The following is a 12,021-nucleotide window of genomic DNA, read 5'->3' on the forward strand; positions in this document are numbered from 1 at the left end:
TTAATTGTGGACTCCTGTGATAAACATCCTTTTATTGTAAAACAGATAAACCCATTTCATTCTAGTCATTCACTGGGACATTATACAGCAATGAAAATCAATGGATTATTGCTACATACAACATGGATGATTCACAAATGTAACTAAGCAAAAGCAGGCAGAACAGACACATTGCATCCACTCAAATAACCTCATTGACTATCAACAAATGAATGGATAGAGAAGCTGTGGTATATTCACGCAACGGAATACTGCACAGCACAGAAAAACAAGGAACTCATAAAATATACAAAATGGAGAGCAGGTCTCCTTGCTTAGTGTGACGTCAGTGCGGCTGGTCCCCTTCCCAGCCTTCCCCCGTATTGAAGGCATGGCTGCCCCCCTGTGGCTGCGGCAGGGACGTTTTGGGACGCTGAAGATTGGGCTCCAAGCAGGAGTGCTTTGAGGACTTGCCTCTACCGTGTCTCTCTTTTCAAAATCAGGGAAGAGTGAAAAAGGGACTGTCACCAAATGCCAAGAAGCAAAGTCCACCAAAAATGCAGGATGCCGCATCTACTGAGCCGTGTGACAATACCACCTACAAGAATCTCCAACACCATGACTACAATGTGTACACCTTCTTAGATTTGAACCTGGACCTCTCAAAATTCAGAATTCCTCAGCCAGCCTCAGGAAGAGAATTCCCAAGGCACTGAGAACTCCGAGGATTGCACTCACATTGTCTTTGCTGCTTTCTTGCTGCAAAAATAAAATCCACTGAACAGTAAAAAAAAAAAATTATACAAAATGGGTGACTCTGGAGGACATTATGGTGAATGAAATATCTCAGTCACAAAAGGACAAATACTGCATAATTCCACTGTTATAAAACAGGACTGACATGCGGGTTGGGAGGAAACTAAAAAAAGAAGATATAAATGATGAACACATCATTGAAACAGATGAGGGAAAGAACTGTTTAAAAGGAATATATGATTAAGTATTATTTGCATGACAACAGTCCAGAGTAAGAGCTGCATAGTAAAGAGGACTCGGGGGTGAGAGGAGAGAGAAAATTGTGCAATAATGAAAGAATCTTTTTAAAGAGAAAAGCTAAGGGAGGCAGTGGAGGGACCAGGGAGGAAAACGTACAACAATGAATGAAAGGAAATCCAAGTTTTCTGTAAACTTTTGTTAAAATATCAAGAAAAATAAAATTTTTAAAAAATAAACTCATTGCCCTCTATTCAGTTCTGAGTCATAACTGGCCCTCCAGCAGATTTCCAAACCATAAATCACACAGGAGACTACCTATCTTTCTCCCAAGGAAATGGTGACAAATTCAAACCACTGAACTCGACATGGACTGTGACACCAGAGCTCCCTACTGAGCGACAGCCATTCTGTAATGTTCAAAACAGCTACAACAGGTCCATTCTGAAGCAGGCAGCACACAGTTTAGGTTGGGGGGTGAGGGGTGGGGCAGAAGGACTAGGGACTCCAAGGGGCATAGCCTAGGGATTCTGTCGTGGGCACCAAGCAGGTGCATTCACCTTGTGAACATCCATTTGATAGGTACTTGTGACATGTGCATTTATAGTTATGTGTGTTAAACAGAAGTAAAAACAGGTATTTTCAAAAGAAGGTGATGATATGAGGAGAGGAAGTGGAAGTAATAAGTCCAAAAGGGACCAGTTGTGCCCCAAAGGGTGCAGAGAAATGGTTTGGCTGACACCCAATCCACACCAGAGGACAGACTCGCCAGGCAGGGTGGTCCTGGAGCCCAAGAACACACTCCAAATCCACACCACACTTGCTGATCCCAGCAAAGTCCCTCTCCCCTCCCTGCTCCACTCTCCCTACACATGCAGCCAGTTCTGAGGCCTCCATCTCACCCATCCTTCATGAAACAATGATGGTGACGGCCTAGCCATCCAGTTCAAAGCCAGACCTGCCAGCCCACTATTCACTCAGCAAATGCACACCCAACATCAGCTATGTTCCAGGCCACAGGAACAGGACAAGTTCTGGAGCCCAAGCAGCATGCTAGGTGGGGGAACCCCCATTCCTAGCTTAAAACTGGTATAGATTGCTCCTTTCAGTTATGGACAACTAAGCCAAACCAGGAAAGGCCTGGATTTATAAAATGTAGATGTACTTTGACTTGCAGTTTCCCCCCCCCCCCATACTGGTGTTTATCGACTGCCAAAAGAACAGATATGTCAGAGTGCTCGTTGCAGGCAAAGATGACAAATCTTCAAATCATACTTTGGACATGTTGTTAGGAAAGGCTACTCCTTGGAGAGGGACATTATGCTTGGAAAGATGGAAAGTCAGTGAAAGTGAGGAAGACCTTCAACCAGATGGATTGACACCGTCACTGTAACTAGAGGCTCCAGTGTGTCGGATATGATGAGGATGACACAGGGTTCAGATCTGTTGTTCATAAGGTCACTGCAGACTTAGTCCACTCAACAACACCTAGCAACAACAGGTATACAAAACAGAAAAAAATTATAGGCACCCTAGGAAAAACGTAATCTCCCACTTAGAAAACAATGGCAGCTTTGAAAGTTGTACACCAACCAAATCTCTTAAATGGCAGCAATCAAAACCAATGCTGGTTCAAAGATGGTAGCCGACTGTACCTCTCTGAATATGCTGCCGTTGTGTGCCACTGATCTAGAAAGGACCGACAGCTGACCCTCCGGCAGGTTCCCCGAGACAGTAAATCACACAGACAAGACTGCTCATCTCTTTCCTGCTGAGCAACTGGGAGTTTCAAACTGTGTACCTGTGGGTTGGCAGCACAGTTCCCTACCACTAAGCTATCAGAGCTCCCCTCTCAATCTGTGCCTTCTCACAGTCCTGCCAATAATCCAGTCTCCCACATCAGGCTCCAGAAAGGGCTCACTATCCTCTTTCCAGTTTCCCGCTAAGAGCTTTGATCTGCAATTTTTCCCATTCAGGTTACCATTCCGGAACACATTTTACAAATTCAGGTCTGTCCCACTTGAGCTGTGCCAGCATGACTGAATCAGTTCACACTGTTTCAAAGTCCCGAAACAAACACAAAATTATTTCAGAGGCACTCATTCTTTGGACATGTAGCTAGGTGAGGATATTCACTGGAAAGTGATATCATGCTTGGAAAGATGGAAGGTCACTGAAAGACTCCCAGCAAGATAAACTGATATGGTGACTTCACCTCACCAGAGATAGGAGAGGATCGACTCAATGGCACCTAACAGTGACAAAGCATTGGGTAAAAAGAACTGAGACCTAAACACCATTGCCTAGGGCTCAGTACAAGTCCTCCAGGAAGTCCTCCTCCTCCAGGAAGCCCTCCCAGATTAGCCAGACTTTCCAGAAAACTGTGTGCCCGCGGGCATATTAATTAACCACTCTGTTCCTTTCTTTTTTTCGCAGCTGGCGGATGTAGGGTGGCAATAGCCCTTGAGTATGGATGGCCCATGATCCTGCCTGTCCCTGATGTGCCCAGATGACCCGGCAGGCCCGGGTCTCTGGGCTAGGTATCAGTGGCCCTGGAATTTCCACCCAGTACTCCGAGGCCTCCTGGTCAGCCCAGATGAAGCAAGCGGTGCAGCAGTGCTCAGGACACGGAGCCCGGACCTCCCGCGCCGCACGCCCCCCCGCGTCTCACCGGTGGAAGGTGAGCTGCTTCCTGCGGCTGCTGTAGCGGTTGCAGCACTGGCGAGCGGCGCAAGACTTCGGCATCTCCTGATGACAGACCCCGCTGCCCCTAACAAAGATGGCTGCACCAGGGCGCGCGGAGCGGGGGGCGGGGCCGCGAGCGGAGGGGCGGGGCCAGAGCGGGACCCTGGAGAGGCGCGTGGCTTGTGGGTGGACGGCGGGGCCTGAGGGCGGGGCGCGGCCCGCTCGGCCTGCGGTGGGGGCAGGGCCTGCCGGAGGGGCGGGGCTGGCGCGACCCGCGGCTCCTCGCCGAGGTGGAGGCGAAGGCAACCCGGGCTGGGGTCGGAGGTCATGGAGGGGCGTCCGCAGGGCTACCTAACCAACCCTCACACAGAGCCCACCCCACCCCAAGCCACTAGTGCCCCTCCTAGCATTGGGAGCCCCAAGGCTTACAGTCTTAGACAGCTGGAAATCAGGAAGCGGTACAACACCCGAAGTAGTCTCAGGATTCTAGGAGGGTGGGTCGTCGCTCTAGTGACGAAGTCCGTAGGGAGCTGAGCGGCTAACCCAAAAGCGCTTCTCCCCAGGAGAAAAAGGGGCATCCTCTGAAAACCCGCTAGCTGGTCCACCGACTTGGTTCCAGCTGGACGGCATTAGTGGAAAGGTGTTAAGACTTCTCCCATTCACTGGAGGAAACACTGGTTGGTGACTAATTGGCCCCGGACTGGAGGATGGTGGACACAGCTCAAGCAGTCATTCTGGGAATTGCGTTGCCAAAGCTTAAAGGAGCAAAGTGGATGCCTCCAAGGTCCATGTGAGGCGGGGGCGTAACCTCAAAAGGATGCCTCTACAAAGCAGGATTATTACACGATTCCACAATCTGAGGACAAATATGACCACCACTCATTTCTATTCATACTGTCATCTTTTTTCCCTCCCCCTTTCTTGAGAAATATAGTCTTAAGGGATATGGGCCTCTTCCATCTTCCTAAATGCTCAGTTTAAACTTCGTCCTAGTCTTTGTGCAATCATGATTTTGGGATGGGATGGAGTGGCAATATACAAAGCTCCTTCAGCACACAACACAAACACCTAACTTCAAAGTAGCATTGTATTTATTTACAAAATATACAGTTTCACAGAAACAGCTTCGCTTTATACACAAACTTTATAATCACACAGAACTATGTAAACGATGTTAAGTGTCTCTGCCTGGCCAAAGCCAAGGGAAGGGACCTGCTTTGGGGTAGATACCTTTCCCTCCCCTCAGGTCATTTGCCACCAACCAGGAGCCCCTAGATGGGCTATATGAAATTTGCATAAAGCTAATTGCAGCTGCCCAGTTCAATCAGAACACAAAAACCAAGGTATCTGCCTTGGGCACCACTTACAGACCTATCTGTTAGAACAATTGAAAGGAAATCAAGGATACAAAAACTGAGATGAACATATATGTTCATGCCTTCCACAGAGACATCTCCAGGCATTGAACTTTCTCACACACTGACCAATTGCCAGTAGTGACACTTCCATCCTTAAATCATGCAAATTCTTAAATGCACTTTTAAAACTGTGGAGTTAAAAAGAAAAAATATTTTTGAACTTTGGTTATTTTCACGGTGAAGACACTGGACAGGCCATGTCACTGGGCAGATCTTTGGCAAATTCCTTTGTGTCTTGGGCATTTGCCCTAGTCAGTAACATCTGTGTGGGATGAGACTCGCCCCTAAACTAGCTCTGATGGTTTCCTCAGGAGAACTTCTCCCTCAGAGAACACCATAAAAACCTAGTTTCAGAAAAGCAGTTTACATGTGAACATAGCAAACAGAATTTTAAGAAGACTGGACTAGCAGTGAAAGTGACTAGGACAAAAGCTGGGCTCTAATGTAATGAGCCATATTAGGGTTCAGTACCTGGGTGCTTCCTTGAGAGAATGTTGAAAAGTCTCCTGGAAGCACCAGCAGGGAGACTACAGGCCTATCCTTCTGTAAATAAATATGACTTACATGGACATTCTTCCTTTTCGTGCCTTGTAAGAAACAATGCTATGAAAACACATCCACCAATTTACAGGGGGGAAAAAAAACACCAAACATTTTTGAGATCAAGTATTTGATCCGCTGAGAGTGAGGTGAGTGATGGAAAAAAAAGCTGGAGCCCAGAACCTCCTGGGTTTTGCACTGCCCTCCTCTGTGGAATTCCAGTTACAAGCTCTCTGGTTTCCCCACAGCTGGCCCACGCAAGTGTCTCCCTAGGATTCCGGTTTGACCTAAGGACCTCTGACAAGCTCAATGGAAGATTCCAAAGAGCACCAATGACATTGTATTACTCACTCACCAATTCAAACCAAACCAGGACCCAAGTACTAACCATGCCCCACGGAACCAGCAGGCCCAGCCTGTATGAAGGGCACACTAATAGTTAACCCACAGGAGATGTCGCTCCTCTGGTTTTCTTTACCTCACTACTGAGAGGAACTCACAAATGTCCCAGTGATTGCCTTGCTTTCAGGTTGCCATCGGAATAAAGTGAGGGGAAGAGATGCAGAGAACTTAACAGCTCCCACACTTGAACATAGCTTGCTTGGGCCCCACCGATACCTCAGACACAAACTGGAGAGAAAGAGCACCTAGCAAGAACTTGGGCAACACTTTTGGCTGTATCGTGCAAAAACAGGTTTTTTTTACATCGTGCAAAACAAGAAACTGCATTATGAACACAGGCCACCTCAAGCCCCCAACCAACCCCCCTTTCAAGTGGCCACATACTGTCCCTTTTTAATGAACAAAACATAGGAATCACTAGTTAGCCCACCACCCCAAGGGTCCAGAGGACTCAGGTTAGCAGACCCTGTGGTGGCTCAGGCAGGTAGAGTGTGAACCACCAAGAAAGGGCCTTGTATGGTTGCTGTACAGATACTTATGGTAAAAGACAAACACTCAAGAAAAAGCTTACATATGGCTGTTCACGTAACAGGCCGGGGAAATTGAAAACTTCCTCTCCCCAACACAGTGGAAGCAGGGATTAACAGCTAGCACTTGTTCCAATCAGCGGGAATTTGCTAACAATGATATTCAAAGTTCACAACACCATGTACCCTCATTTTCCGCTGACCCAAACCCCACTGAGCCTGGGTGTTCGGTCCACCTCCACTGCAGAGAACAGAGCTCTAGCAGTAGCTTTGGCCAGTGAAGATTTTATTCAGTCACTGGCTATGTACAGTTCAGACCTTGGACAACCTATCCTTTTCTTAGGCACCTGGATGGCAGAGGTCTGCCCACACCAGAGCTGAGAGTTCTGTGCTCAACTAAGAAAGGGGCCAAAGGCCCACAGTCCTTTCCAATTCCTCATCCTATCTCCTCACACGCCAGCAGTCAGTCCAGAAACAGCTTTCGGGAGCCCATTCGGGAACGGTTGGAACGACGGATGTCAAACTTGGAGTCCCGGCACTTTTGGCAGACAAACACTTCCGGAACATTGGATTTCCGAATTTTTGCACAGGATAGGTGGATCCAGGTGTGACATTCATTACACTCGATCATGGGGCGGCCAGCAAACGGCTTCATACAGAAGCAGGTGACAAGGTCCCAGGAATCATCATCTGAAAAAGAAGAAAAATGCCCAAGTTGAACAAAAATTTCCTCAGATTCTCTCCCTCAGGGAAAATTGTTTGTCTAATACAACAGAGCATCTGCACTGCCATGAGATCCCATTACTCAACAAATAAATACTACCAACTTTCACTCAACAGTAACATTCTTTCTCTCTGAAAATGCAGTAAATGTAAGACAAAAAGGCAATGATAACAATCATGGTAGCTAGAAATTACCAATGCAATTCAAGAACAATGTTATTTTTACATTCTGAAGTTTGCCTTGGTATCTCTGCTATCTCTAGCTGTGACTAGCCCGTTCATAAGCATCCTGGTATTTTCTTTCCTACACATCTCAATAGAGATGGTGGGCACACCTGAAAAAGGATAAAGTCCTCTGCAGGATCCCTACTGCTCCTGATGCACACGTCCACTTCTTAGGTATGACCTCCCGAGACCCTTGCCTTACGTAGCTTCTCTCCTAACCACCAACCTGTAAGCGCCTCCGTCACCCAGGAACCAACCACTCACCCGAATCCACCATGATATCCTCATCGTTGCCAGTGCTGTCCTCGTCCCGGAACACCACTTGCTTTCCCTGTCGAATGATAGTCCGTTTGCCTTCAGTCTTTATTTCTTTGACCTGATCAGGTGACACTGTGGCACAAGAGCCACTGGAAGGCGTGTCAGAGTCCCAGCCTGAGCTGGGGTCGCTGGGGGCCTGGGGAATATCCTGCAGGGTGGGGCTCGTGGGGGTCTCCACATAGGGGTCAGTAGCTTCTAGCTTCAGCAAGCTCCCCATGTACCCTTCCTTGACAGGCACATCACTATCCCTCCGCTTCCTCTTCTTCTTCTTCTTCAGCTTGTCAGTCTTCTTTCTGTCCAAGAGGAAGTTACTGGGCTTGGCCCGCTGTAAAAGGGTGGGCTGCAGGTGACTGAAGCAGCGGTCAGAAACAGGAAGGGACACTGACGATGGGATGTCAGTGAAAGCAGCATCCCAACCATCACTATCAATGGTGCCCGCAGTGCTGTTGGCAGGGCTGGGGCTGCTCCGCAAAGGCAGTTCCTAAAAAAAAAACAGAGGAATGGAGAGTCCAGTTACTCAGACCAGTTCAGAGAGACAGAGCCAGCCAAACCTACCATCCCCAGTAGAGTGGCTAAACTTTTCAGTTCTCATATGCAATCTGCTTGATGAGGAGTGTTAAATAATACGTTTAATGAGACTTTCCAGGAAGAACAAGAATTTCCAAGTGAGAAATTTTGCTTTCCATTACTGAACCCTCAGCCTTGGTCAATGAACTCAGTAGCTGCTTAACAAAAACCTGTGGAAACAAATGCTGAAGACACTTCCTCACACCACCCCATCTTTCCCTGACAATAAAAAAAAATCTTCCATTCCACTTGTCCTAAGGGAAATATTTCTTAAATAAGTGAACCTGTTAGTTTTGTGTTTTTTCATGTTTGGTTTGGTTTTTTAATTACTATTAATATCAATGAACATTTACAGTGATTTTGGATTTCCATTTATTCACTGTTGCACTTTTCTCCCCACCAACCTCCTTAAGTTAGTTTTAAAACTTTCTTTACTTTTAGGTTTTTGTATTGTGGAATTTTTTTTTTTTTAAGAAATAGAGCTATCTCAAAATATTTAAAAACTGAGGGTAGGTAATTAACTGCTCCCAAACTTGGTGCTTATTACAGACCACTCAAGTATATTATTTAAAAACAGTGGCAACATCTGCTTGGTACAATGAATTATCCACCTATAGAGCTCTCAAGTCAACAGCGCCTAGCAACAAATATAGCAAATGCAAAATATAAACCAATTCGGAATTTTGCCTCCAAGGAATACGGAATTATGTTCTCCTTAGCCTCATTCATAATATTAAGGAGGACCCTGAAGTTGAATGACATTGACCATGTATGCCACTGTCCTGTTCATCTTACAGGAAACAAAAATCCCTTCAGTTAAGTGCAGAGCCAGAACAAATCTAATTCTGATCTTGAGTCCCTGAAGACTCTTTCCAAATAGTATGCATAACATGCTAATTGAGGGGCAGGCAAACAGGCTGAAAGTCAAACTCTTCACTGTTCCCATTTCCTCATCAAAAAAATCCCAGTAACTTGATTCCAAACTCACAGTGACCCTAGAAGGTAGAGTAGAAGTGCCCCAACAGGGTTTCCAAGGCTGTAAATCTTTGCTGACTAAGTCACAATTTTCTCCCGCAAGGCAGCTAATAGTTTTTAAAAAGTCACTCCTTCGAATCCACCAGATGCTCTGCTGGAGAAGGAGGGGCAATCTCCTCCTGTACCAGTCAAATCTAATTCGCCAGTACACACACACCCCAAAAAAAAAAAAAAAAAAAAAAAAAAAAAAAAAAAAAGTTTAGAAAAAAGGAAATTAAAAAAATTTTTTTTTAAAAGTCACTCTTCTGGTTAGCAGCTAATGCTTTACAGCTGTGCCACCAGAGCTCCACAGGGATAAGAGCAAGCATTGAAAAATCCAAACATCACCAAATTCATTGCCATCAAGTCGATTTCAATCACAAGTTATACTACATGACAGGGCAGAACTACCCCGATTTCCAAGGCTGTAATCTTTAAGGGAAAGAAAGCCAAACTACCACATCATTGTCCGGCAGCGTGACGGTGGGTCTGAATCACTGTACTGACTGCAGTTCTAAGGTGAGTACCTAACCACTGTACCACCAGGACTCCTTTACTAATGCCCCTCTCTAGAGTGCTTGACCATAAAAAGCACTCAGTGACAAATGGTTGTCATTAAGAGGAAGAGCCTCTGGGTGGCACAAACAGGTAAGCACTCAAGTGCTAAGCAAAAGGTTGGTTGCTGGAACCCACCCAGCCGCTGCAACCTGGCAACCTGCTTCTTGAAAACCCCTTGAATCCCAGTTCTTCCCTGATACATGAGGTCACCATGAGTCAGAATCAACTGACCGTAGTGGTAGTAAGAGCAAACGGAGAACAACTATAAATGCGTTATTTTCAAAGACCTTTTAACTTTGAAAATTTATTAAAACCATTTTCTAAACATATCTGTATCTTCTAAAGTAGGTTTAAGAACTGTTTTTCAAAAAAGTAGATTTCTAAACCTAATGATATGATCTGCTCTGACATAGTTTACACCTAGAAAACCCTATACAGCATTTCTACTCTATCAGATGGAGTCACTTTGAGTAGAAAATTAACTTAATGGCAGCAAACATAACTACTAGAGCACATGACGGAAAGGCTGGTCTGAGTACCCAAAGGAAAAAAGCCTACAAGACTCTAAAGATTACCTCTTTCGGATAAGGGATGTAGCCGGCATAAGCCAGGACAAAGGTGCAGAACTTGTTGAAATCCTCCACAGTCCTGCGCCTCTTGTAGCTGGGAGAGTACTCCTGTTAAAAGAGAGAAGCAGTGTGAGTATGAAAGCAGATACATATGGAGTAAATAATAGCAACAAAATTAGCCAGACTCAAGTTTTTATTGTCAACTGCTCAAAAACACACTACTGGATTTACAAACACTCTACAAACAAGATAAGGCACATTTAGGTTAAGAAATAACTGTTCTCAGAAAACTAAAAAAAAAAAAAAAAAAGTATCATGATTTTATGCCAAGAATACTGGGAAACTGGTAGGAGATAAAAGCTTGCACAAAAGTCTATTTCTTAGTGCTCATTTGGCATTTTCTTTATTATCTGTGAGCCTCTGTAGTCCTATCAAGAGCAACAGATTTTCCATTTTGAAAATAAACTCCTGTTGAAACTGTAACTAAAGTATTTTAAGAGATTTTAAGAACAAACTGCTTCCTATCCTTCAGGATTTAGGGGGACAGGGATCCTCTCTCCTAGGAAGCTTCCTCACCCAGAGAGGTGAGTCAGCTCCCCTCCATGTCTCCAATGCCCGTGTGCCTGGCATTCAATGTTTCCACATTCAAAGAATAAAACCAAAAGTTGCTCTGTTGGTCCTATTTATGCATCTTAGCTGAACACTAGAGGTTTGGGATTGTGTCCCATGCTACTTCAATCTGGAAACAACTCCTAACAAAATTGCATTTTCTTCCAAGGTACAGGGCAGTATGGGGAGAAAAGTCTCCTTATTCGGAACAAATTCTGAACACAACTGGGCTTTATTGTTTCTACCCTTCTATTTATTGAGGTTTTCTTTCTGCACATTATCCTTTTTGCCGAACTTAGATGTTGAGCTAACACCTCTAGACCCTCGGTACCAACTGTACTCAAGTATACAAGTGCGGTGGAGTCAACTCCTACGGCGCCCCCAAAACCCCTCTTCAGAAGAGAGGTGCTGGCAAGGCGCCGGGATGGGCAATGCCCACAGAGGAAGCTCCGTTTACTTTTCTTTTCTCCACTCCGTTTAGTTAGCAAACCACCTACTCCCCCGCCCATCGGACCAAGGACATTCGGGCCAGGAGCAGCCAGCCCGGGGCTGCGGCGCTGCCTGCAGGGCAAGCTCCGTCCCCCCACTCGCAGGGGACACAGAACCCGTCGGCCCCGGGCGGTTGGGACGGCGAAGCTCCGTCCCAAAACTCTCAGGAAGAAGTTTTCCTTTCGGCGGGGACCGTGCAGATCTGGGTCAGGAACCAAAACGCCGCGCGGGCGGAGGCAGCGGCCAGGTCCGCGCGGGAGGCGCGGTGGGTGGGGGCGCGGGGAGCCACTGGGGGTCTCCGTGCCGCCCCCACGCCACACCCGCCCATAAAGCAGATGGCGGAGCGGCCCCCTTCCCCGCCGCCCGCTCACGGAAACCGTCCCCCACCCCCACCCCCCGCCGCCT

The 12,021-nt window shown here is 46.4% G+C and overlaps 2 protein-coding genes and 1 pseudogene across 2 annotated transcripts in view; 1 reads left to right on the forward strand and 2 right to left on the reverse strand.

The window, feature by feature from the left end:
* Positions 1-3,717, reverse strand: part of THAP3 (THAP domain containing, apoptosis associated protein 3) — a 15,259-nt gene extending 11,542 nt beyond the window's left edge. The window contains exon 1 of the mRNA XM_006885915.1: positions 3,644-3,717. Within this exon, the coding sequence (XP_006885977.1) occupies positions 3,644-3,717 (74 nt within the window). The remainder of the gene's footprint in view (positions 1-3,643) is intronic.
* On the forward strand, positions 371-695 carry LOC102874555 (annotated as a pseudogene).
* A 3,198-nt stretch (positions 3,718-6,915) lies between the features above and the next one.
* Positions 6,916-12,021, reverse strand: part of PHF13 (PHD finger protein 13) — a 6,335-nt gene continuing 1,229 nt past the window's right edge. Inside the window, exons 2-4 of the mRNA XM_006885787.1 lie at positions 10,525-10,626; positions 7,757-8,291; positions 6,916-7,234 (exon numbers count right to left, since the gene is read on the reverse strand). Coding sequence (XP_006885849.1) covers positions 7,008-7,234; positions 7,757-8,291; positions 10,525-10,626 — 864 coding nt within the window. The 3' untranslated portion in view covers positions 6,916-7,007. The remainder of the gene's footprint in view (positions 7,235-7,756; positions 8,292-10,524; positions 10,627-12,021) is intronic.

Source organism: Elephantulus edwardii, unplaced genomic scaffold, assembly GCF_000299155.1.
Source record: "Elephantulus edwardii isolate Elephantulus edwardi_28Jun2011 unplaced genomic scaffold, EleEdw1.0 scaffold00045, whole genome shotgun sequence".
NCBI classification, from domain to species: Eukaryota; Metazoa; Chordata; class Mammalia; order Macroscelidea; family Macroscelididae; genus Elephantulus; species Elephantulus edwardii.